At 39.1% G+C, this 22,013-nt stretch overlaps 1 protein-coding gene across 7 annotated transcripts in view; it reads left to right on the top strand.

Moving 5' to 3' along the window:
- SRPK2 (SRSF protein kinase 2) overlaps window positions 1–22,013 on the top strand; it is a 255,446-nt gene that overhangs the window by 196,232 nt on the left and 37,201 nt on the right. For all 7 annotated transcript variants that reach the window (XM_040472883.1, XM_040472878.1, XM_040472882.1 and 4 more), the window contains exons 3-6: window positions 14,902–15,010; window positions 15,673–15,760; window positions 15,995–16,082; window positions 18,365–18,471. In XM_040472883.1, coding sequence (XP_040328817.1) covers window positions 14,902–15,010; window positions 15,673–15,760; window positions 15,995–16,082; window positions 18,365–18,471 — 392 coding nt within the window. The remainder of the gene's footprint in view (window positions 1–14,901; window positions 15,011–15,672; window positions 15,761–15,994; window positions 16,083–18,364; window positions 18,472–22,013) is intronic.

Below are 22,013 nucleotides of genomic sequence, written 5' to 3'. Positions count from 1 at the left end.
AAAGCAAGAGCTGGACACTTTACCAACTGAGCCACCCAAGTGCCCCTCAAAAATAAGTTCTGTTTTCCATATATTTGTTAAAGACCTTTGACTTACACATTTGTAGTCCTTTGAATCTAAAACCTATGTTCTTTTTCCCGTTTTTATATTTTCTTTAGTTGAGAATTTGGATTATTCACAATATGTTATTCTTCATTTTTTACAAGAGATAGATGGGAAAATGCCTGCGGGTGTGTGGTTGAGTCAGATACTGCCATGCGTTTTCGTACATCCTTGCGCTTTTATGGTCAGTAGGAGCCAAAAATAACAATAGGCCTTGACGTCTTGAAGGAACTTAATCTTTCAGTTATATATTGATATCTGAGTGCATATAATTATGGCCTTTGGTTTTAAATAGCCAGGCAGCTGCTCTCAGGGTTCTTTTACTTTAAAAGTGTCTTAGTTACTGAAAGAAGTCTCCGTACTTTCCACCTGTCTTCTGATTTCTGAACTCTGCTTTTACCTAAGACTTTCTCATTCTAAAATCAGTTGGTTCCCTAGTTCGTATTTTTTGTTCTTGTGGGGTGGGGTGGGGTGGGGTGCATGAGCGGTGGAGGGGCAGAGAGAGAGGGACAATCTTAAGCAGGCTCCATGATCAGTGTGGAGCCTGATGCGGGACTCTATATCACGACTGTGAGATTATGACCTGGGCTGAAATCAGGACTTGGATGCTTAACCAGCTGAGCCACCCAGGCAACACCTCCCCCCAGTTCATATTTTAATATATTGTATTTTAACTTATCCAGAACATAATTAATAACCAAGAAGTGAGCCCAGAATCTTTGAGTATATATGAACAATGTCCAGGTTCCTGTACTAAAGTCCGTGTTTACTAAAAAGAGAAAGTGTATCCTTTTAGAATTTGAGACAGTATCTATTTACTCTTCTTTTGCCCACAACACAAATAAGGAAAAGGCTAAGAAGAAGAAATAAGATGTAAAATCCATAAAAATCATAAAATCCCAATCAATATTACAGCTTTTGCCTGCTTGATGTAGTGATAAAATTTTTAGGCAGAAAGACCACATGTCATGGTGGGGGGGATGTCAGATTGTCATCGCACTTCTGTACATTAACGCTTTAGGCCAAAAGAAAATAGAGTAATGCATTTGACATACTCAAGAAAAGAAATGGTGAGCCAAAGATTTTGTATCCAGTCAGATAGACCTTCATTCATAGAGGACCCACATAAATTGTTAGGTTACATGCAAATTCTGGGGGCATATTTTTCTCTGAGAAATTGGTTTACAAAAAAAACCCCTCAAAACTGCAGACAATCAAAATTAATGCAGAAGCATGGACATAAAGACTTATTTCATTAAATGACAAAACTAACACCTGAAAAATTAACACCTCTATCAGTCCTCTGGAGTATTTATCTTACAGCATACTGTTAAGTAGATTTTTTTTTTTTTTTTGAAGGAGAGAGAGAGAGAGAGAGAGACAGAGACAGAGACAGAGCATGAACGGGGGAGGAGCAGAGAGAGAGGGAGACACAGAATACGAAGCAGGCTCTAGGCTCTACGCTGTCAGCCCAGAGCCTGACGCAGGGCTTGAACCCATGAACTGTGAGATCATGACCTGAGCCTAAGTAGGACGCTCAACCGACTGAACCACCCAGATGCCCCTATTAAGTAGATGTATTAACTAGATTCTCAAATGGAGTTTAAAGAATCTGTATTTAGGGGCGCCTGGGTGGCGCAGTCGGTTAAGCGTCCGACTTCAGCCAGGTCACGATCTCGCGGTCCGTGAGTTCGAGCCCCGCGTCGGGCTCTGGGCTGGTGGCTCAGAGCCTGGAGCCTGTTTCCGATTCTGTGTCTCCCTCTCTCTCTGCCCCTCGCCCGTTCATGCTCTGTCTCTCTCTGTCCCCAAAATAAATAAAGGTTGAAAAAAAATTAAAAAAAAAAAAAAAAGAATCTGTATTTAGTTTCTGTTGACTGTGTTTTTCAATATAAGGGCAAATTTTATAACAACGTATTTCGTAGAGGAATGGTTTAGATTCTCCTATCAAAGATACATGAAGAGACCAATGGCTATGCCTGGCATAGTGTATTTAAGAAACAATAGAACTTGTTGGTAATGAATATAAAATGTGTCTTTTAACTCTCTTTAACTGTGAATTCTGAGATTGGTAGGCTATTAGTATGCGCAATATATTTTCAGTGAAATTGCACACTTAGTTCTATGTGTATGTATGAGAAAAAAAGCTTGTGACCCAAATTACAGAGTCAAGTGAATCTTTGTCCTTGGTCTCTTAAAAACAGCCATTAGCCATTTATGATCTGATGTTTACTCCTATGCATTTTTAAGGACTACCAACAACCTCCAAGGTGCATTTATAGAATACTGAGTGTTTTGGGGAGCCTGGGTGGCTCAGTTGGTTGAGCGTCCAACTTGGGCTCAGGTCATGATCTCGTGGTTCATGGGTTCGAGCCCCATGTAGGGCTCTGTGCTGACAGCTCAGAGCCTGGAGCCTGCTTTGTGGATTATGTGTCCTGCTCTCTCTGCCTCTTCCCCTCTCGTACTCTGTCTGTCTCAAAAATAAATAAAACATTTTTAAAAATTAAAAAAAAAAACAGTTTTTTTTTTTTAATTTTTTTTTTAACGTTTATTTATTTTTGAGACAGAGAGACAGAGCATGAACGGGGGAGGAGCAGAGAGAGAGGGAGACACAGAATCGGAAGCAGGCTCCAGGCTCTGAGCCATCAGCCCAGAGCCCGACGTGGGGCTCGAACTCACGGACTACGAGATCGCGAGATCGCGACCTGAGCTGAAGTCGGATGCTCAACCGACTGAGCCACCCAGGCGCCCCTGTTGTTGTTTTTTTTAATGATTGCTCATTTTTGAGAGAGAGTAAGTGCGCAAGCCGGGGATGGACAGAGAGAGAGGGGAGGATAGAGGATCCCAAGCTGGCTCTGCACTGACAGCAGCGAGCCCAATGCAGGGCTCGAACTCAACAACCGTGAGATCATGACCTGAGCCAAAGTCGAAGTCAGATGCTCAACCAAATGAGCCACCCAGGCATCCCTAGAATGCTGAGTTCTAAACCATTCTTGCTGGATGGTTCAGAATGTTCTAGACTACAGAATGTAGAGATTAGGCTTTTAGAGTCTGGCTTGCCCCAATATGCAATTTGCATGTCCACTGTGGGCTCTGTCATTCTTGAGGGTCTTTTCTAGCAAAGTGAAAGTGTCAACGTCACTCTAGTTTAGAAAAATTTTGCTGTAGCTACAAAATTATAGCACTAAAATGACAGGAAACCTAGTTATTGATCATAAAAGCAGATAAAATCCTTACTGTATTTGATTTTTGTTTAGAATCACATTCTAATTTTGTAAACATTGGGAGCTGTTAGCGGACTTTAACCCTTAAATGTTTGTAGATCCCATTATGGCTGTGTTCAGGATCTTAGAAATCCTATCACAACTCGATTTCCATTTTACCAGTTTGTTTTGAGTACTATACATTTTAATTTTGCAGTATAAAAAATACAAGTTTTCCTCTATACAATTCTCTTAGTGGTGTTTTTATATGATATTACTTGGGATATATTTAAATTGTTAGTTTCCTATTTCCCTTATCTGATCAGAAGACAAATAAAGGGAAATCTTCTAAGGATATACTGTGTTACTAAATTTTGTTCACAATTAATAATGAAAGTCTACCCTTGAACAACTCTCAAGGCTCTTCACAGTCTGATGCCAGTGTGCTTTTCTTGCTTGCTTTCTTAGCATCAAACACAAGTATTTATTTTACCATGAGCATGCCTTCCTGCTGTTGTAATTTTCTTCATGCTATCTCTTATTCCTTCTGGGCCTTCCTCTGTTTTTCTGTGTAATATTAACCCAGAATTTAAATTTAACCCACATCTTAAACTGGTAAAGCCTTGCGCATTTTTCCCTCACATCATACCAAGGAACAGAGAACCATCCATGTCTCTTGTGTTCTGTGCTCTCTCTCTCTCTCATGTGTTTATTAATTTGCCTGTTGCGATCCAGGTACTGTGTGGTGAGGATACTATCTCTTGCCCTGGTAGTGTTTAAAATCTTCCAGGAAGACATGAAAAAAAGAATAATTAAAATATTGTGTTCTGTAACAGAACATGATGAGGCATTATGGAGGCACATAAGACAAGCACAGGACAGGAACTTCTCCTCAGCCAGGAAAATCAGGAAATACTTTCTAGGAGAGGACCTTGTTTGAGCTTATCCTGAAAGATAAGTAGCTGTTGATTGTATCCGAACACTTTCACATAGTGGAGACATTTTACACATAAAATACATAGAATACAATAGACAAATAGATGAGGAAATTCTAGAATAAAAATAATTAGTTACATTAAGGTTGATACATAAAGGTTTATTAATAGATATATGTACAATTTAAAAATGTTGCACATTTTCCTCTGTTTCTTGGTCATCAGAGCAAGGAAGGAAATGCAGTGGTTATGAGACTGACAGTTTTCATAAGAGGAAAGTAAACTAGTCACTCTAAACTTCTTGGTGCTGAAGATAAATGTAACAAGAACCAAGACATTTCTGAGATTTTATTCTTCTTGCAAGCTAACAAGTTAGCCAGCCATCTTCATAGTGCTTACATAAGACATGAGACTCCCGAGTCAGAAACAAAGGATTTTATTACTTACAGCACCACAAGCAGCATGTACTCATGTTCATACTGGTTCCCCTTACCCTCCAAATCCCACAAGGGCCATGTGGAGGCAGGCCCAGGTGGACGCTCTGCACACCATGGAGCACCAAGCTTAGGAAGCTCTAATCTTTTATGGGCATGCAGCCACACCTCCCCGCCTTTGTTCCTGAGGGGACATACTTATCATACTGGGCAGAAACCACTGCGCCCTCTTCTCCAGAAGGAGATGGTATGTCTGTTTTCCAAAGTTACTCACTTTGGAAAACCTTGAAAGGTAGTCTGGAACAAAGGCTACCAATGTCTCTGTTCAGAAGATGTTCAGATAATCTGGTTGGTTCTGGACAGGATTTTCTCATGAGGTGTTACAGTCATGCTGAGGCTGCAGTAATCTGAAGGCTTGACTGGCCCAAAGGATCTCCTTCTCTCATCATTTCACTGGCTGTTGGAAGGTCTGAATTCCTCATGCTGTTTGACTAGAGGCTTCAGTTACTTGCCACATGAGCCTCTCTACAGGGCTGCTCTCAACAAGCAGCTAGCTTAGCAGAGAGAGGGGAGAGAGAGCACCCATGATAGAAGCCAGCGTTTTAATAAGACGATGATAAGCCCCACTCTTTTTTTTTTTTTTGACACTGGTATCTCTTGGGAAATTACATTTAACTTGAATTTTGGAAATCTTGGTACTTTTATATTTTAATGTTTGGATAAACCATTAATAAAAAGATAAGTTTCTACAATCAACTTGATATATCACGTCAATAAAAGAAAGGATAAAAAGCATGTGATCATTTCAATAGATGCAGAAAAAGCATTTGATAAAGTACAACATTAATTCATGGTAAAAACCCTCAACAAAGTAAGTTAGAGAGAACGTACCTTGGCATAATAAAGGCCATATATGAAAAAAAAAACCCAGCGAACATCATATTCAACAGGGAAAAATTGAGAGCTTTTCCTCTAAGGTCAGGAACAAGACAGGGATATCCACTCACACCACTTTTTTTCATCCTGGAAGTCCTAGCAACAGCAGTCGACAACAAGAAGAAATAATAGGCATCCAGATCAGTAAGGAAGAAGTAAAGCTTTGACTATTTGAAGATGACCTGATACCACATGTAGAAGACCCAAAAGATTCCACCAAAAAAACCTGCTAGAGCTGATAAGTGATTTCACTAAAGTTGTGGGATACAAAGTCATATACACAAATCTGTTGCATTTCTGTACATCGATAATGAAGCAGCAGAAAGAGAAATTGAGAAAACAGTCCCATTTACAGTTGCACCAAAAATAATAAAATACCTAGGAATGAATTTAACCAAACTGGTGAAAGACCTGTACTCTGAAAACTACAAACACTGATGAAAGAAATGGAACGATATTCCATGCTATGGGTTAGAAGAAAAACACTGTTAAAATGTCTATACTAACCAAAGCATAGGTTTAAAGCAGTCCCTATCAAAATACCAACAGTGTTTTTCATAGAACTAGAACAAACAGTCCTAAAATTTGTATGGAACTGCAAAAACCCCCAAATGGCCAAAGCAGTCTTTAAAAAGCAAAGCAAAGCTGGAGGCATACAATTCCAGACTTCAAGTCATGTTACAAAGCTGTAGTAATCAAAACAGTATGGTACTGGCACAAAAATAGACACATAGATCACTGGAACAGAGTAGAAAACCCAGGAATAAACCCATAATTATATGGTCAATTTCCAATAAAGCAGGAAAGAATATGTAATAGGAAAACGTCTCTTCAACAAATGGTGTTGGGAAGGCTGGACAGCCACATGCAGAAAAATGAAACTGGACCACTTTGTTACACCATACACAAAAATAAACTCAAAATGGATTAGAGACCTAAATTGAGACCTGAACCCATAAAAGTCCTTAAAGAGAGCACAGGCAGTAATTTCTCTAACATTGGCTATAGCAGTATTTTTCTAGATATGCCTCCTGAGGCAAGGGACATAAAAGCAAAAATAAACTGTTGGGACTACATCAAAATAAAGAGCTTCTACAGAGCAAAGGAAACAATCAAAACCAAAAGACAATCTCCTGAAGATATTTGCAAATGACATAACTGATGAAGGGTTAGTATCCAAAATATATGAAGAACTGATACAACACCCAAAAAACAAATAATCCAATTAAAAAATGGGCGGAAGACATGAACAGACATTTCTCCAAAGAAGGCATCTACCTGGGCAACAGACACATGAAAAGGTGCTCAGCATCACTCATCCTCAGGGCAATGCAAATCAAAACCACAATGAGATATCACATCACACTTGTCAGAATGGCTAAAATAAAAAACACAAGAAACAACATGTGTTGGGTAGGATGTAGAGAAAAAAGAAACCTTCTTGCACTCTTGGCGGGAATGCAGGCTAGTACAGCCACTGTGGAAAACAGTATGGAGGTTCCTCAAAAAACAGAACTACCCTCCAATCCAGTAATTGCACTATTAGGTATTTACCCCAAACGAAAACGCTAATTGAAATGGATACACGCACCCTTATGTTTTTTGCAAGGTTATTTACCATAGACAAACTGGAAGCAGCCCAAGTGTCCATCAGTAGCTGAATAGATAAACAAGATGTGCATATGTACAATGGAACATTACCTAGCCATAAAAAGAATGAAATCTTGCCATTTGCAGCTATGTGGATAGAGAGTATAATGCAAAGAAGAATAAATCAGAGAAAAACAAATACCATATGATATCATTCATTTGTGGAATTTAAGATACAGTTGAGCAAAGGAAAAAGAGAAGGCCAAACTAGAAACAGACTCTTAACCATTCTGGTTTCTGGAATGAAGGTAGGGTATGTTTGGGGTGGGGAGTGTAATAGGTGATGGGGATTAAGGAATACACTTATTATGATGAGCATTGGGTAATGTATAGAATTGTTGAATCACTATATTTAAATTTTTTTTTTGATTATTTTTGAAACGGAGACAGAGCGTGAATGGGGGAGGGGCAGAGAGAGAGGAGACAGAATCTGAAACAGGCTCCAGGCTCTGAGCTGTCAGCACGGAGCCTGATGCGAGGCTCGAACCCATGAACCGTGAGATCATGACCTGAGCCAAAGTCGGACGCTTAATCGACTGAGCCACCCAGGCGCCTGAATCACTGTATTTTATACCTGAAACTAATATAGCACTGTATGTTAACTCTACTGGAATTAAAATAAAAACCTTAAAGATAACTTTCTTTATGACATTTGACAGCTATAAATCATCATATCTGGAGTGTCACAAACCTTTTGCTGATTGGGCTACGTTAATGAATTCAATTACACGTTGGGTCAGTTAGTTTTACCATCTTAAGTAGCTCTAGACACTACCCTGAATCCTGGCCTGCTGACTCATTAATCTGTGTCATTAGTCGTAGTGGGTTTGGATAATGGCAGAACAACAGTAAACACTTAGGTGGCACTTAATGTGTCCCCATGTGTGGTTCTGAGTGAGTGACCACAGGGGCAAGAGTAACCCAGAGAAAAAGAGCAATTTGCTCAGTGTTACTAGCTAGTAAATGCTGGTGTGATTCAAATCATAATCCTTTTTGAAACACATACCTGAATGAGTAATTGGTAGTAGGCAAGAGCTTAAAATTATTTGTTGGACTTTATATTAACATTTCATATATTCAGTGCCTCTCAATCTATGTGTTATACTTAAATCTCTGGCTCTACTGCAAAAATTGTTTCTGCATTTATCTTATTTTATGTTCAAGTGAGTTTTGTTGTTACTTCTTTTGGTCATAGGTAAATAGGAACCCTCTTTTGAAGGATTTTCCTTTGCTCTGAGTTTCCCTGTAGCGTTCTCTCCCATTCATTAGTGTTACAGAGACTATTTGGTATAATGACAGAGATTATATTCATGAGGTTTTTTTTTTCAGTTTATTTATTTATTTTGAGAGAGGGGAAGGGGCAGAAAGAGAATCCCAAGCAGGCTCTGTCCTGTCAGCAAGGAGCCCGATGTGGGCTCGAACTCAAAAACCGTGAGATCATGACCTGAGCAGAAGTCAGATGCTTAACCAAGGCACCCAGGCACCCCCTTTTCAGTCCTTTTAAACTAGGAATGAGCCCCCTCTTCTTCTAGTTCCCTGGAAACTTTAAGTCTGATGCTGCCTGCAGGTTTTTCACAGAGGCTTTTCTGTTCTTGCTTTGTCAAGAATTTTGATCAGGAATTCATGTTGGACATCAGGAAATGTTTTTTTTCTGTGTTTATCTAGCTGATCATATGGTTTCTAAGTTTTTATTCCTGGAATAAACCCCAGTTGGTCATGGAGTATTATCTGTTTTATATGTTGTTTAATTAGATTTGATAAAATTTCATTTCGGTTTTTATATCGCCATCATGGGGAAAATTGGTCTGTAGGTTTCTTACCCTTTGCCAGCATTTGGAATGAAAGTAATGCTGGCTTCATAGAATGGGATTGGGAGTGTTTCCTCCTTTTCCGTTTTCAGGAAGTGTGTAGAATTGTTAGTATTTTTCCTGTAAATGTGTGAGATTATTCACCAATTCATTTTTTTATGGGAAAATAAACTACAAACTGGTTTTTAGAAGACCAATATAAAGTTATTTAGGTATAAATTTCTTGATTAGAGGTTGGGTATTTTGTGTCTTTCACGGTATGTGTCCATTTCATCTATGTTTTCATATTTATAGGCATAAAATTGTTTGTAATACTCTCATTATTCTTCTAATAGCTGTAAAAGTATGTAGTGGTGTCACCTCACTCATGTTGCTAATTCGTGTTTTCTTACTTTTGTCCATGGTCAACTTAGCCAGTTTATGATTTTCATTTTCTCATAGAGCCAGCTTTTGGTTTCACTGATTTGTTTTTCTATTTTTTATGCTTCTTATTTCACAGATTTTGCTATTATTTTTATTCTTTTTTCCTTCTGCTTACGTTGGGTTACATTTGTTCTGTTTCTATTTTCTTAGTCTGGAAACAGCTTATTGATTTGAGATCTTTTTTCTTTTCTGATGTAGACATTTAGAGCTCTAAATATCCCTCTTAAGTGTTAATGTTTCTAGCAATATTTCACAGATTCTGATTTTTTTTTTTTTTTTTTTAGCATTTATTTATTTTTGAGAGACAGAGAGCGTGCGTGGGGGAAGGGCAGAGAGAGAGGGAGACACAGAACCTGAAACAGGCTCCAGGCTCTGATCTGTCAGCACAGAGCCTGATGCGGGACTCAAACTCACGAACTAGGAGATCATGATCTGAGCCGAAGTTGAACACTTAACCGACTGAGCCACCCAGGCGCCCCATCACAGATTCTGGTCTTAAGTTTTCACTTTCATTTAGTGTAGAATACTTTATAATTTCCTTTTGATTTCTTCTTTAACCCATCAGTTATTTTGAAATGGGTTAGTTTCTCAATTTTGTGGTATTTTCTGTTACTCATTTCTAATTTAATTCTATTGTGGTCTGAGAGCATGCTTTATGCATCTTTTAATTGATGTTGAAACTTGTTTTATGCCCAGTATTTGGTTAATGTTGATATGTGTTCCATGTATTAAAAATATATATATTTGCTGTTGAGTGTTCTCTAAATGTCAATTACATCAAGTTGGTTGATGGTATATTCAAATCTTCCATATTCTTAGTGCTTTTCTGTCTACTTGTTCTATTACCTTTTGAGGAAAGGAACATAGAAATCTTCAGTGATTCCCCAGATATGTCTGTATTATCGTTCTGTGAACAGATTTCTTTTTAGCGTCCCTTCCTTTTTTAAGACTGTGTTGGAAGTGATTCTCAAGTGTTTTCTATGACTTTTGAAAGCCTTCATTGGTTAGTGAGAGAAACCTCCCCATCACAGTACTGAGAAACTAGTGTCTATAAAAAATAATAATAATAATAATAATAATACACCTTCAGTGTAAAATAAAGACTTTGCTGCAAATCCTTCCAGACTATTGTATATGACAGAATTCTGAACTTTTGATTCAGTCAAATTGATTAATTTGGGCTCAACAGGGAAAAGGGAGCCCTCTTTATCTTTGACCAATAATTCCAGAACAGCTCAGAAACATCGTTTTAGGATTGTCTTCTTTGGATCCTTAATAGTACAAGTAGAACTTGAGTTATACTTTTTGTGAATGTGCTGGAGGACTAGGAGTCAGAGAAGAAATCAGTGAATGAGTGTAATTACTTAATCCATTTTTATTCTCTTGTATTTGTAATCAAATCTAATATTTTTGTTCTAACTTTCTTTAAAAATCAGAGGAAAACTTCTCAGTGCTAAGTGCATGACCTTTACACTAAATAATACACATAGTGAAATACAAATATGTCAGCCAAACCGCAAAGCCATGGTAGTTGTCTCGTGCTTGAGTCTTTCTGGTACTCTGCCCAATGCCACGAGCAGGGTCTACTCCCGTACTGCCTGTGGTACAGCAGCAATAGGAGAGGCTCTTGTGTAGTCTGTGACTGGTCGTGAGATTCCTTGTGTGCTAGGTGGTGTTCTGAGCCATGGAGTGGCCATCGCTAATGGTCATTATGGGTGCATGCTTTAGCTGATCTCAGGGAACTGGAGAATTTTTTTTGGCAGAGTTCCTGAAGGGTCCATTTTCTCTAATTCGGCGGGTGTTCGTTAGGTTGATGTGGTTGCTCTGCTCTGGGGAGTCCTGCTCAACCTTTCTGGCAGCATGAGTATTAGTTACCCTTCTGTGACAAAGAGATTGAGAAATGGTCTGAAGAGACTTGTTTTCTGTAGCAATCTGGGAGTTAGGGTAGGAGAATATGTAGAATATAGACTTGAAATTGTCAAATTTATGTCGAATGTCCAAAATAAAAGGATAGATGTTTTAGCACTTTTATTGTATTCAAAAATTGCTTCTCTGCCTCTCTTGTTTGGTTGGCCTGTTTTTAGGTATGTTATTCTTTCTTTTTCTTCTTCTTCTTTTTTTTATCCTCTGCTAGGTACATTATTCTTAGCTCGTCTCTGGGCTCCTGAGATAAATGGACTAAACTAGTAATTTCCTTTCTTCAACTTTCAAAGTCCCATTGAGAAAAGGAGCCGCTGGCTTCTGCTGTGATTACATTGGAAACCGCGCTCTTCTGTTCTTGCCCACGTGGACGCACTCTGGGCTGTTTGAGAATTCAAATCTGAAACAGCATAGTGATACCAATTTCTTCTCTTTATGCATAATTAAATTATTTTTAAACTTAGCGACTTTAATGTTGGCACTAATATGCAATTAAGTAGTCAGGAGCTTTTAATTAAGCTATCAAGTGTTCCCTGTATACTAAGTCCAGGAAATAGTCCTACAGTTGTTGAAAATGACGCTCATTTCTTCCTGGTGGACACAGTGTGGACTTTGGAGTCAGACCCAGTTTCTAGCCCTGAACCTACTAAGCACTGTGTCTGAGACTTGTGTCCGCTTCAGCAGTGGAGAAACCGCACCATCTGCTTGGTGGGGTGGTTGTAAGAAATTTCAGAGACACTGGCGTTTCCTAAATACTTTGTGTTGTGAGGGGTGCCTGGGTGGCTCAGTCGGTTAAGCGTCCGACTTCGGCTCAGGTTGTGATTTCACGGTTCGTGGGTTCGAGCTCCACATTGGGCTCCGTCCTGACAGTTCAGAACCTGGAGCCTGCTTCGGATTCTGTTTCCCCGTCTCTCCGCCCTTCCCCTGCTCACGCTTTGTCTCTGTCGCTCTCTTTCTCAAAAATAAATAAACATTAAAAACACAATTTAAAAAAATAAAAAAAAATACTTCGTGTTGTGAAATGTGACTTGTTTTTTTGAAGGAATCATTTCCTGTGCAAATATGTCTGGAATTTGCAGCAGGCTCCCTTCTCTTTGAGGTTCCTTCATGCGTGAAAACTTTGGGCTTTTGGAACCCCTTTGGTCAAGAATCCTCTCTGCTTCGTTGAACTTTGCATTTCCCAAACAGACTTTTCCTCTCTTCTTCTCCCCACCCCTGCCATGGAACGTTATGGAACATATTGTAGTTTATGTTTCTTTTCATGGAACGTGGTTTTGAAAATAAAGTGCCTAGTACAATGCCCCTAATTTGTACTGGGTAAATTATAGGTTTTTTCCTCCTTCTTTTCAGTGTTAATGTTAATGGTTCAAAACTGAATTGTAAACTCAGAGCCCACTTCAGTTTTAGTCTAACCTTCTCAGTAAGTAATCAGCCATTTTGTTCTTCCAGGTTTTTTTTGAGATGTATTTAATGATATATAAATACTGTATAAGCACTGTATAAACTTAAGGTGTACAGCACAATGACTTGATATATGTGTATATTGTGAAATGATTACCACAGCGAGTTTAGTCAGCACCCATCCATCCATTTAATAATTTGCTATATTTTATTCTTCATTTATTATCTTTTAGTTCATATCTTTTACCCAAAATGTTGTTAAAGACTTTGATGTTAAAATACGAGAAATGCAGTGTACTGGTAGGAGAATAAGAATCTTGCAGCGCAGTGTCTGGTTAAATTCCTGCTTCACTAGTTAATTTAAGTAACATCTTAAATATTCATAAACATTCATAGTATTTCTTGGAAGTTTGCTCCTAGCACTCTGAAAGATACTTAGGGGTAGTGAAAGATGTGGCGTAGATACTTCCTGCACCTACTTTGAGCCTCTGAACACTAGGTGGAAACCATGCATGTCTTTCTTGAGTGACTTGTAAGAATTCTGTAGATTTAAGAAGTGAGAAGTAACAACTTTGCAGTAAAAAAGCAGATGTTAATAAACAGTAGGAGAGTATTTTGTTGTTTTAGTAAGAAATGAAGATAGATAAAAAGAATAAAAGTAATTTTATGCCCAGAGATATTTGTTGCTAACATCTTACCCTCCTAGATTTTTTTCTTGTGTAGTCCACAAAAATAGTACCATGTTTATACACGCTGCTTTGTAGCCGGCTTATTTTACTTGCACATGCAAAGTAAAGGGCTTTTTACGCCAGATATCTGTGAAAGCACCCATATCTTTCCCGAGTATCTGCCTTAACAGCGTGCCCTCTCTCACTCTCCAGCCTGTTTCTCAGCAGAAGTTGGAGGTTGGAAGAAGAGTGAGGAGAGGAGCAAGCTGTCTTGGAGGATAAACTGTTGTACCTTATGTGATTCCTTATTGGCTGTGTGTAAACTATTGGTGTATGCAGAATTAGGCAGAGTACGCATCCTTTATTTCGCTGAGTTATGTTATACTGACCCAAAAAGATTTGCATTGAATTTATTGCTTAGAAGAAGAAGAAAAGGTTGTTTGGAAAGATCAAAAGCTGGCATGGGCATATTTTGTACACCTAGAATTAATAATAAATCTGAAATTCTTTGGGCACCTGGTGGCTCAGTCATTTGAGCATCCGATTTCAGCTCAGATCATGATCTCACAGTTCGTGAGTTTGAGCCCCGCGTTGGGCTCTGCTGACAACTCAGAGTCTGGAGCCTGCTTTGGATTCTGTCTCCCTCTCCCTCCCCTCCCGCTCCCCCCACCCCCCTTCCCCCTTCTTTCCTCCTCCCGCCTTCCCTCCCCCTCTCCCCTCTCCCCTTGTCTCCCCCTCTTCCTCTCTTCCTCTCTCCCTGTTTCCCTCCCTCTCAAAAATAAACTTTAAAAAATTTTTAAATAAAAAAAATCTGAAATTCTTGTAATGGAGTACTGGATGGTTTGTTTACTTTCTAAGTTAAATCCAAACAAACAAAAAGCCAAGAAGAATGGCAAAGGACATTTTTCTCTTGATGAAAGATATTTTTAAGAAAAATGTTAGATTATTAAACATATTTTGATCTGATTTTATTAGAGCTTGATTGCATGGTATCAAGAACTGACAAAAGAGGGAGCTTGGATTAAGCTCAGTTGGTAGAACATGTGACTCTTGATCTCAGGGTTTTAAGTTCAAGCCCCACAAAGTGTAGAGATTACTTAAAAAGAAATGAAGTCTTGGGGCGCCTGGGTGGCACAGTCGGTTGAGTGTCTGACTTCTGCTCAGGTCATGATCTCTGGTTTGTGAGTTCGAGCCCCACGGTGGCCTCTGTGCTGACAGCTTGCAGCAGGAACCTGGCGCCTGCTTCTGATTCTGTCTCTCTGCCCCTGCCCTACTCATGCTCTGTCTCTGTCTCTCTCTTTCAAATATAAATAAACATTTAAAAGATAATAATAAAATCTTTAAAAAAAAAGAAGAAAAACTGACAAAGGAAGAGAATTTATTACTGTTTCTCTGAAATTAAAAAAAATTTTTTTTAATAAAAGGTGGCTACCATCCGGTGAAAATTGGAGACCTCTTCAATGGCCGCTACCATGTCATTAGGAAGCTAGGATGGGGACACTTCTCAACTGTCTGGCTGTGCTGGGATATGCAGTAAGTGTTCTTTGTCATTTGTGCATTTCATTTCTGGTCTAGTTCAACCTTTATGAGACAGGCTGGCTGAGGAGCAGAGGTGTTTGTGTGGTGGCCTGAGAGGACATAGCACAGGCCTGCTCCACCCAGCTAGACATTCCCCCCCCAGTCTGAAGTTCTCTTGTCGGTTATCTTAATGTATTAACTTCCTTCTGCTTATGTATCTGCAGCTTATTCATTGATACTGCATGACATGGGACATACTGTTCTTCTAGTAATTCATGCGTAGCAGAAAAATATTCAAATGTAAAATAATAATGTATAGGCCTTTAAATCAGTGGTTTCTGACTTTTTAAAAAAAGTCATGAGCCCATAGTATAAAACTGCACCGCTGCCCAGTGTACATATACATACGTACTAAAACAGAAATGTTAACAGAGTAATACTGACTCTACATGATGAACTCTGACATTTTCCCAGTCTACCTTATTCTTATTAGGAAAAAACAAACACACAACAAAAAAGAGATTATTTTGATCCATGAACCTGTTGCTTAATTATGGCCACACAGTTTGAAAAGTACTGTTTTAAAGGAAAGGTTATTAAATGTTTCTGTTTATTGAATAGATCTTATTATAATGATCACTTCTGATAATATAAAAAATATGCATTTTTTTTTAAAGGGGGAAAAGATTTGTTGCAATGAAAGTTGTAAAAAGTGCCCAGCATTATACAGAGACAGCCTTGGATGAAATAAAATTGCTCAAATGTGTAAGTACTGCAAAAATGTGAATAATGTAAGAAAAATTAATGACTTAAAATTTTATAGAGGAATTTTTTTTAGGTTTTACTTAATTAAAATTGAATTTATTTTTTATAAATTCAAATACTGAATCATTTATTTTTAAAAACATTACTTTTACTAAGACATTTTTGATTGGTATAATGGAAATGACTTTCAGTCTTAAATGCTTCCTGTTCTTGAATTCATTTTTCTTTCCATAGGTTCGAGAAAGTGATCCCACTGACCCAAATAAAGACATGGTAGTACAGTTAATTGATGACTTCAAGATTTCAGGCATGAATGGAATACGTATCCTTATTGACAGTTCTTCTGCTTCCTAATGGCTAAATTATAATGTAGCTTTTCTTTTTACTTTTAAAACATGGCAGTATTTCAAACTCATTTAAACTTCTGTTTCCTATGCTCCATCACTGTCCATATAATGCCTCTAGTATGATCACCGAGTGTTGTAAAATGGTATGCCAAAATATTCCCCAATTCCTGCCAATCTGTTTCGGTGTCTTGGGTAATCTCTCTGGGGCCGTACAATTACTCAGCATCCTTCTTGTACATGCTGCTAGCTCTTTGACATTCTTCTTGTCCAAGCACTGGGCTCTACCTTCAGTATCAAGCTGGGGAGTGCCTTACATATGTGTAAGTAGAGAGCAGAGAAAGATTAGCCGCAGTCATCTTTACATATGACAAGGAGCAAAAGATCGGGTGTGTCAAGAGCCAGGGTCTTCCCTTGACTGATCTTTTGCTCCCTCCTTGATATCATGTTTGGAACAGATCTTGATATTTGACCTGCTCAGGCTCCAGAAACCTGAGGACAAAGCCATCCCCCAGCCCAGATCGACATCCTGTTTCTGCATCTCCTAAGCCTTAATCTTCTAGGGAAGCACTCCTGCATATGTTTGAAGGAGATTCTGTATTTCTTCTAGAGATTGGACTCGAGGGTACTACTAAGTGCCACTGCCTGCTGATGTCACCTTGCCCTTTGCCTCAAGATCATTTCTGCTAGCTGCTGAGTGCATTTCCCCCCTTGGTAGATAGGAAGATAGAGCTGGTCCTCTGCTCTGTCCCCAGGTGAGCCTGTCTGTGAGCAGGCGTGGCAGCCCCTCCTCCTGTATCAGTTCTGCAAGGCAGTTTGCTGGGATAGCTGACAGGGTCTCTTTGGAGAAACCACCTGATTTATGGGCAAGTATACATTCCAGTGGCTATTCTTACCTTTAAATAAATTGCTCAGAAACCATTATGGTCCCATTTGGTCAGTGCTTAGAACTATTGGCCTTTGGCTCTGTGTCTTTTACTAACTTTAGTCCTTAGTTTGGCATTTTTTATAATGAGTTGGGAAATAAAACTTCTGGCTTTAAATTATCTGTGCATGAATCTGTAATGTTCTCGAACACTGTAGAAATATTTTATTAAAAAAAATACTTAAAGTGACAAATATTGTGGTAATGTGAGTGGTAGATCCAGGTATTGTAGAAAATATTAAATCAACCAACCTGTTTTAATAACCTGTCTGTCGGCTTGCAGGGATGAACAGTATATTCTCAAAGGCTTTCAGAGCCAGTTGAAGTTTTCCTGTATGAATGATATGAATATATTTGTATGATGGACTCTGATGGATCATAGTTCTGGAGAGTCCGTGATTGACTAGAATTTCTATTGGGGAAAAAAAACACCCAGATTCCTGAGATTTCATTATTTTAGGTGGGTCTTAGTGCCATGTCTGATATTGTCATCTTGTGTTATTGAAAGCTGCCTATAGTGTTAAAGTTGATCTAGTTCTGCAGTGAAAGATAGTATTGAAGGAAAAGATTAAATGTCTTCATTATGTTTTTTAAATTTCTATTTTGTAAAGTGTTCTATGGAATGGAAATTTATTTTTTTATTTTTTTTAACGTTTATTTTTGAGACAGAGAGAGAGCATGAATGGGGGAGGGTCAGAGAGAGAGGGAGACACAGAATCCGAAATAGGCTCCAGGCTCTGAGCTGTCAGCACACAGCCCGATGCGGGGCTCGAACTCACGGACTGCGAGATCATGACCTGAGCCAAAGTCGGACGCTTAACTGACTGAGCCACCCAGGCGCCTGTGGGATGGAAATTTAGACAGTCAGGGAGGATACCTAAGACATTTTTGTTGTTGTTGTTGTTTTCCTCTCATCAGTTTTTATGAGGTTTCAGCCTGGTTCACTTTTCATTAAGGCTGATTATCAGGAAGGAGGGTGTTGAAATGATCAAGAGCACAGGGAGGTGTGGGGTTGGGTCGTGGTCCATCCGGAACCGTGTGATGCCAAAGACCACTTCCAGCTCCTGGGTTCGCTGTGGTCACTTCTGTGTATGGTGGTGAGCACATTGTTTGAAAGTGACGAGCACGCACTGAGTAACATATAGGATATGAGTACTTAGTGTTAGATCTCTTCATTCAGGTGAGAAACAGCAGGTGACCACTTGTGGTATTATTGATACTAGTGATGTTGCATTTCATAAAGAAAGAAATGCCAAGTGCTACAGCGATGGCTGCTTTGAGTAATTGCATCGCTCCAGGAAATGTATCTGCAGATGGTCCTTAACCGTGTCCCAGATGTCTGCATGGTCTTCGAAGTGCTTGGCCACCATCTCCTCAAGTGGATCATCAAGTCCAACTACCAAGGCCTCCCAGTACGTTGTGTGAAGAGTATCATTCGACAGGTGAGGACATGAGAACAGCCCCCACCCTCCATTACCTAACTGGCTAGCCTTTCAACACGGATTCCTGTTCTTAAAAATATGCTTAGCATACACATGTGCACACACACACACACTCACACACATATAAATATATATAATTTTTATTTTACATATATACATGTATATTACAGTGCATAACATTTTGAACTTGTTATGTCAATTTTATATTTATTTAATGATATGCCATCCTGTCTTGTAAAGAGAGAAATTTGTAAATGTCAGGCATGCATTTCTTTTGGTGTATTGATCTTTTATTTAAAGTAAATGGTATGGTATGCTGAGAGATTGTTTTATCTAATGTCATTACTACAAAATGTCCCACTTAGTTCCTTAGAAAATAGTTCAGAAGAAATAGATAATTTGTGTTTGTTTACTATTTCTGCATATCTTTGGATAGAGTCTAGATGAAAGATAATACAAGGCATGTTTAAGTTGTATAGGGAGGGGGCTCTTGGGTGGCTTAGTTGATTAAGCGTCCGACTTCGGCTCAGGGCATGATCTTTTGGTCTGTGAGTTTGAGCCTGACATCAGGCTCTGTGCTGACAGCTCAGAGCCTGGAGCCTGCTTCGGATTCTGTGTCTCCCTCTCTCTCTGCCCCTCCCCCGCTCATGCTCTGTCTCTCTCTCTCTCTCTCTCTCTCTCTCTCTGTCAAAATAAATAAAAACATTAAAAAATTTTTTAAAATAAAAGTTGTATAGGGAGTATTGTATTAGATTTGTATTTTGTTCAATTGCCTTGACAAAAGAAAACCTCTAGCTGGGGTCTGGTTCGGTTATGATGTTCCTGCAAATATTTCTAGAATGAAAATATACGCATATCAGAGATCTGGTAATGAGAAATGTTTACCAGATTCAGTTTTCTGTATGGGATATATCAGTCTGTGCTCCTCATTGCCTTGCTAGCCTAAATTAGGAAAGTTGGAGATACGACTTATTCTGAATTACCTGTTCTGACATCATGGATAATTGCCGAGGATAGTGTTGCAAAGGAAGTAATATTGGGGGGCGGGGGTGGAGGGGGCGGGGGTTGTTGCTTGGTTTGCTTGAGAAGAGCATTAGGTGATTTGGTGCCCTTCTCTTGTCCCCAGGGCCCAGAGCTTGAGCAAGGCCTGCTCAGGGGTTTCCAGACCTGAAATACAGGCCTCAGTTCAGAATTCTTACATAGGTAAAGAATCAGGGAATGATTTACAATTAAGAATTGTGAATTCAAGAGAAGCCTACAAAAGAACCTTCCTTACAATTGTAGTATAGATAGTATTTGCACATATGCATATAAGTAGGTTTTTAACTTTTGAAATTGTGTATAGGTAGCATTGTTGAGTCAGCCTGAGTGTTCACCATTTATGTTTGTCTCTTTGCAGTGCAAATTGGCAGCTTGTCTTCTAACATTATATATGTTACACAGGAAGAGAGGCTGGAGGGAGAGGGGCTCTTTGCCTTGGCTTATACAGTGGAATGCTATACTTATACATAGTATTATGTTAGGTATACAGACTTGTGGCCAGATTTTGTTTAATAATATCTGTTCCCCTTTAGACTTTAGATAGTAGCACTTTAGTATTTTAACATGGTTAATAGCTCAAATAAAAAAACAATTTCCCTTTAACATGGTGGGGGGGGGGTGGGTTGTGATTAATGTCAGTTGGAGTTTTTCAATCCCTAAATAACACTTCAGTGTTTATAACTATCAGTGGCAACTCTAAACTCTGAAAAAAATCATCTTGTTAAAACTCTGAAAAAATTTCTTAATTATCTCTGATAAACCCTGAAAATATTAAGATTTACTTATTCTAACAAAAAGTAAATAATTTGAGAAATACCGCCTTGCATATATTTCATGTAGGGTCTGTCTTTCCCTTGAACCCCGTACTTTGAAAGATATGTGCAGTTGCCACAGCGACTGACCATGTCACAACTCAGGCTGGGCAGTGAAGGAAGGTGACTTCCCAGAGGAACCATTCGTATTTATTTTGTGTTCCAGAAAAGGGAAACAAAATGTAGCCTTTCATAGCAAATGAAAGAGTCTGTAAATCTAAAGATGAAATTCTTGGGGTTTAATGGAATTTTAGTGGGTGCTTGCTGAATGAACAAATGATTTTAATGACTGTGTTATCCTCAGTGTAATTCACATACACCGTGCTTTGCAGGCTGAGAACTCGAGTGTTCCACTGGTCTAAAATTTCAAGATGCAGTTTTCATTTTCTGTACTTAGTTATTGTAGGCAGTATTAGAAGTTTTGTGTATATATGTGTGTGTGTGTGTGTGTGTGTGTATATATATATTTTTTTTTTTTAAGAAGAATACGGAATCTGGATTTTTTCCCCTAAATTTGTAACTTTCAAAGCAGTAAATTGATATATATCCCAGTTAATAATCTATATATCTGAGTTTCCCTTCATTCCCTTTGATTCAGTCTGTGGATTCAGTATTTTAATCCTTTATTAATAGACCTCACAGTTACATTGCTTCCCAGAACCAGACTAGGTACACCAGCTTTCTAATACCCTTCCACTGTGTGGCCTCCTTTGCCTTCAGTCAGGCTAACCCTGTGTGACTCACCCCTGTCAATTGTCATTTGCCGTGCTTCAGTTGTCACCTAGGCATTGGGTCTTTGACTCCCAATCTTTCTGCTTCCAGCGCCACCATCCTTAGTTCAGGCCCTTATCACCTCCAGCCAGTCCTCTCCTTCTCTCTCCTCTCCCAGAGGCTGTTCCGCTTCCCTGTCCCAGGTTTTTCTCCGTTCCATTGGCAGTTACCTTCCAAAATGAGACTTTGCTTCAGTAATTCGCACTTTGCATTTAGAAACCTCTAGTACCTCTCCATTGCCTGTTGACTAAAGCCTAACTGCTCGTTGTTCACTCTCAGGAAGCAACATGTGGGGTGATAAAGAGCTTGGGTTTTGGTGTCAGATGTGTCCTTCTCAATGCTAAGGGACCTCAGCTTAGTTCCTTAGCCTCCTTACGCCACAATTGCATCATGAATGAAGTGAGAATAATAATGGTACCTTCCTTGCTAGATTATTGTTACAACGTAAAGGGATACTACTATTGATTATTACAAATTTTTTTGAAGTTTATTTACTTATGCCGAGAGCGTGCTGGAGAGAGTGAGAGAGAGCATGAGTGGAGAGGGGCAGGAAGCGAGGGAGAGAGATTATCCCAAGCAGGCTCCAAGCTGTCTGTGCAAGCCTGATGTGGGGCTCGAACCCACAGATGGTGAGATTATGACCTGAACCAAAACCAAGAGTCAGATGCTTACCCAGCTGAGCCACCCAGAAGGCCTGATTATTACAAATTTTTATTCAGGGCTTAGTATGTGCCAGGCATAGTTGTAAGTACTTTGCAATTTTTCATTCATTGAGTATTCATAGTAACTCTGCAAAATAAGTATTTTTACCCTTCTGATTTTATGGGAGAGGAACTGAGGCATTGAGAGGTTAAGTAACTCACTCCTAGTTAGGAATTAACTTAAAAAGTAGTAAGCTGTGGAACCGGAATTCATACC

This window comes from Herpailurus yagouaroundi, unplaced genomic scaffold (assembly GCF_014898765.1).
Source record: "Herpailurus yagouaroundi ecotype Mexico unplaced genomic scaffold, PumYag 100, whole genome shotgun sequence".
In the NCBI taxonomy this organism is placed as follows: Eukaryota; Metazoa; Chordata; class Mammalia; order Carnivora; family Felidae; genus Herpailurus; species Herpailurus yagouaroundi.
This window is presented reverse-complemented; position numbering and strand designations above follow the sequence as displayed.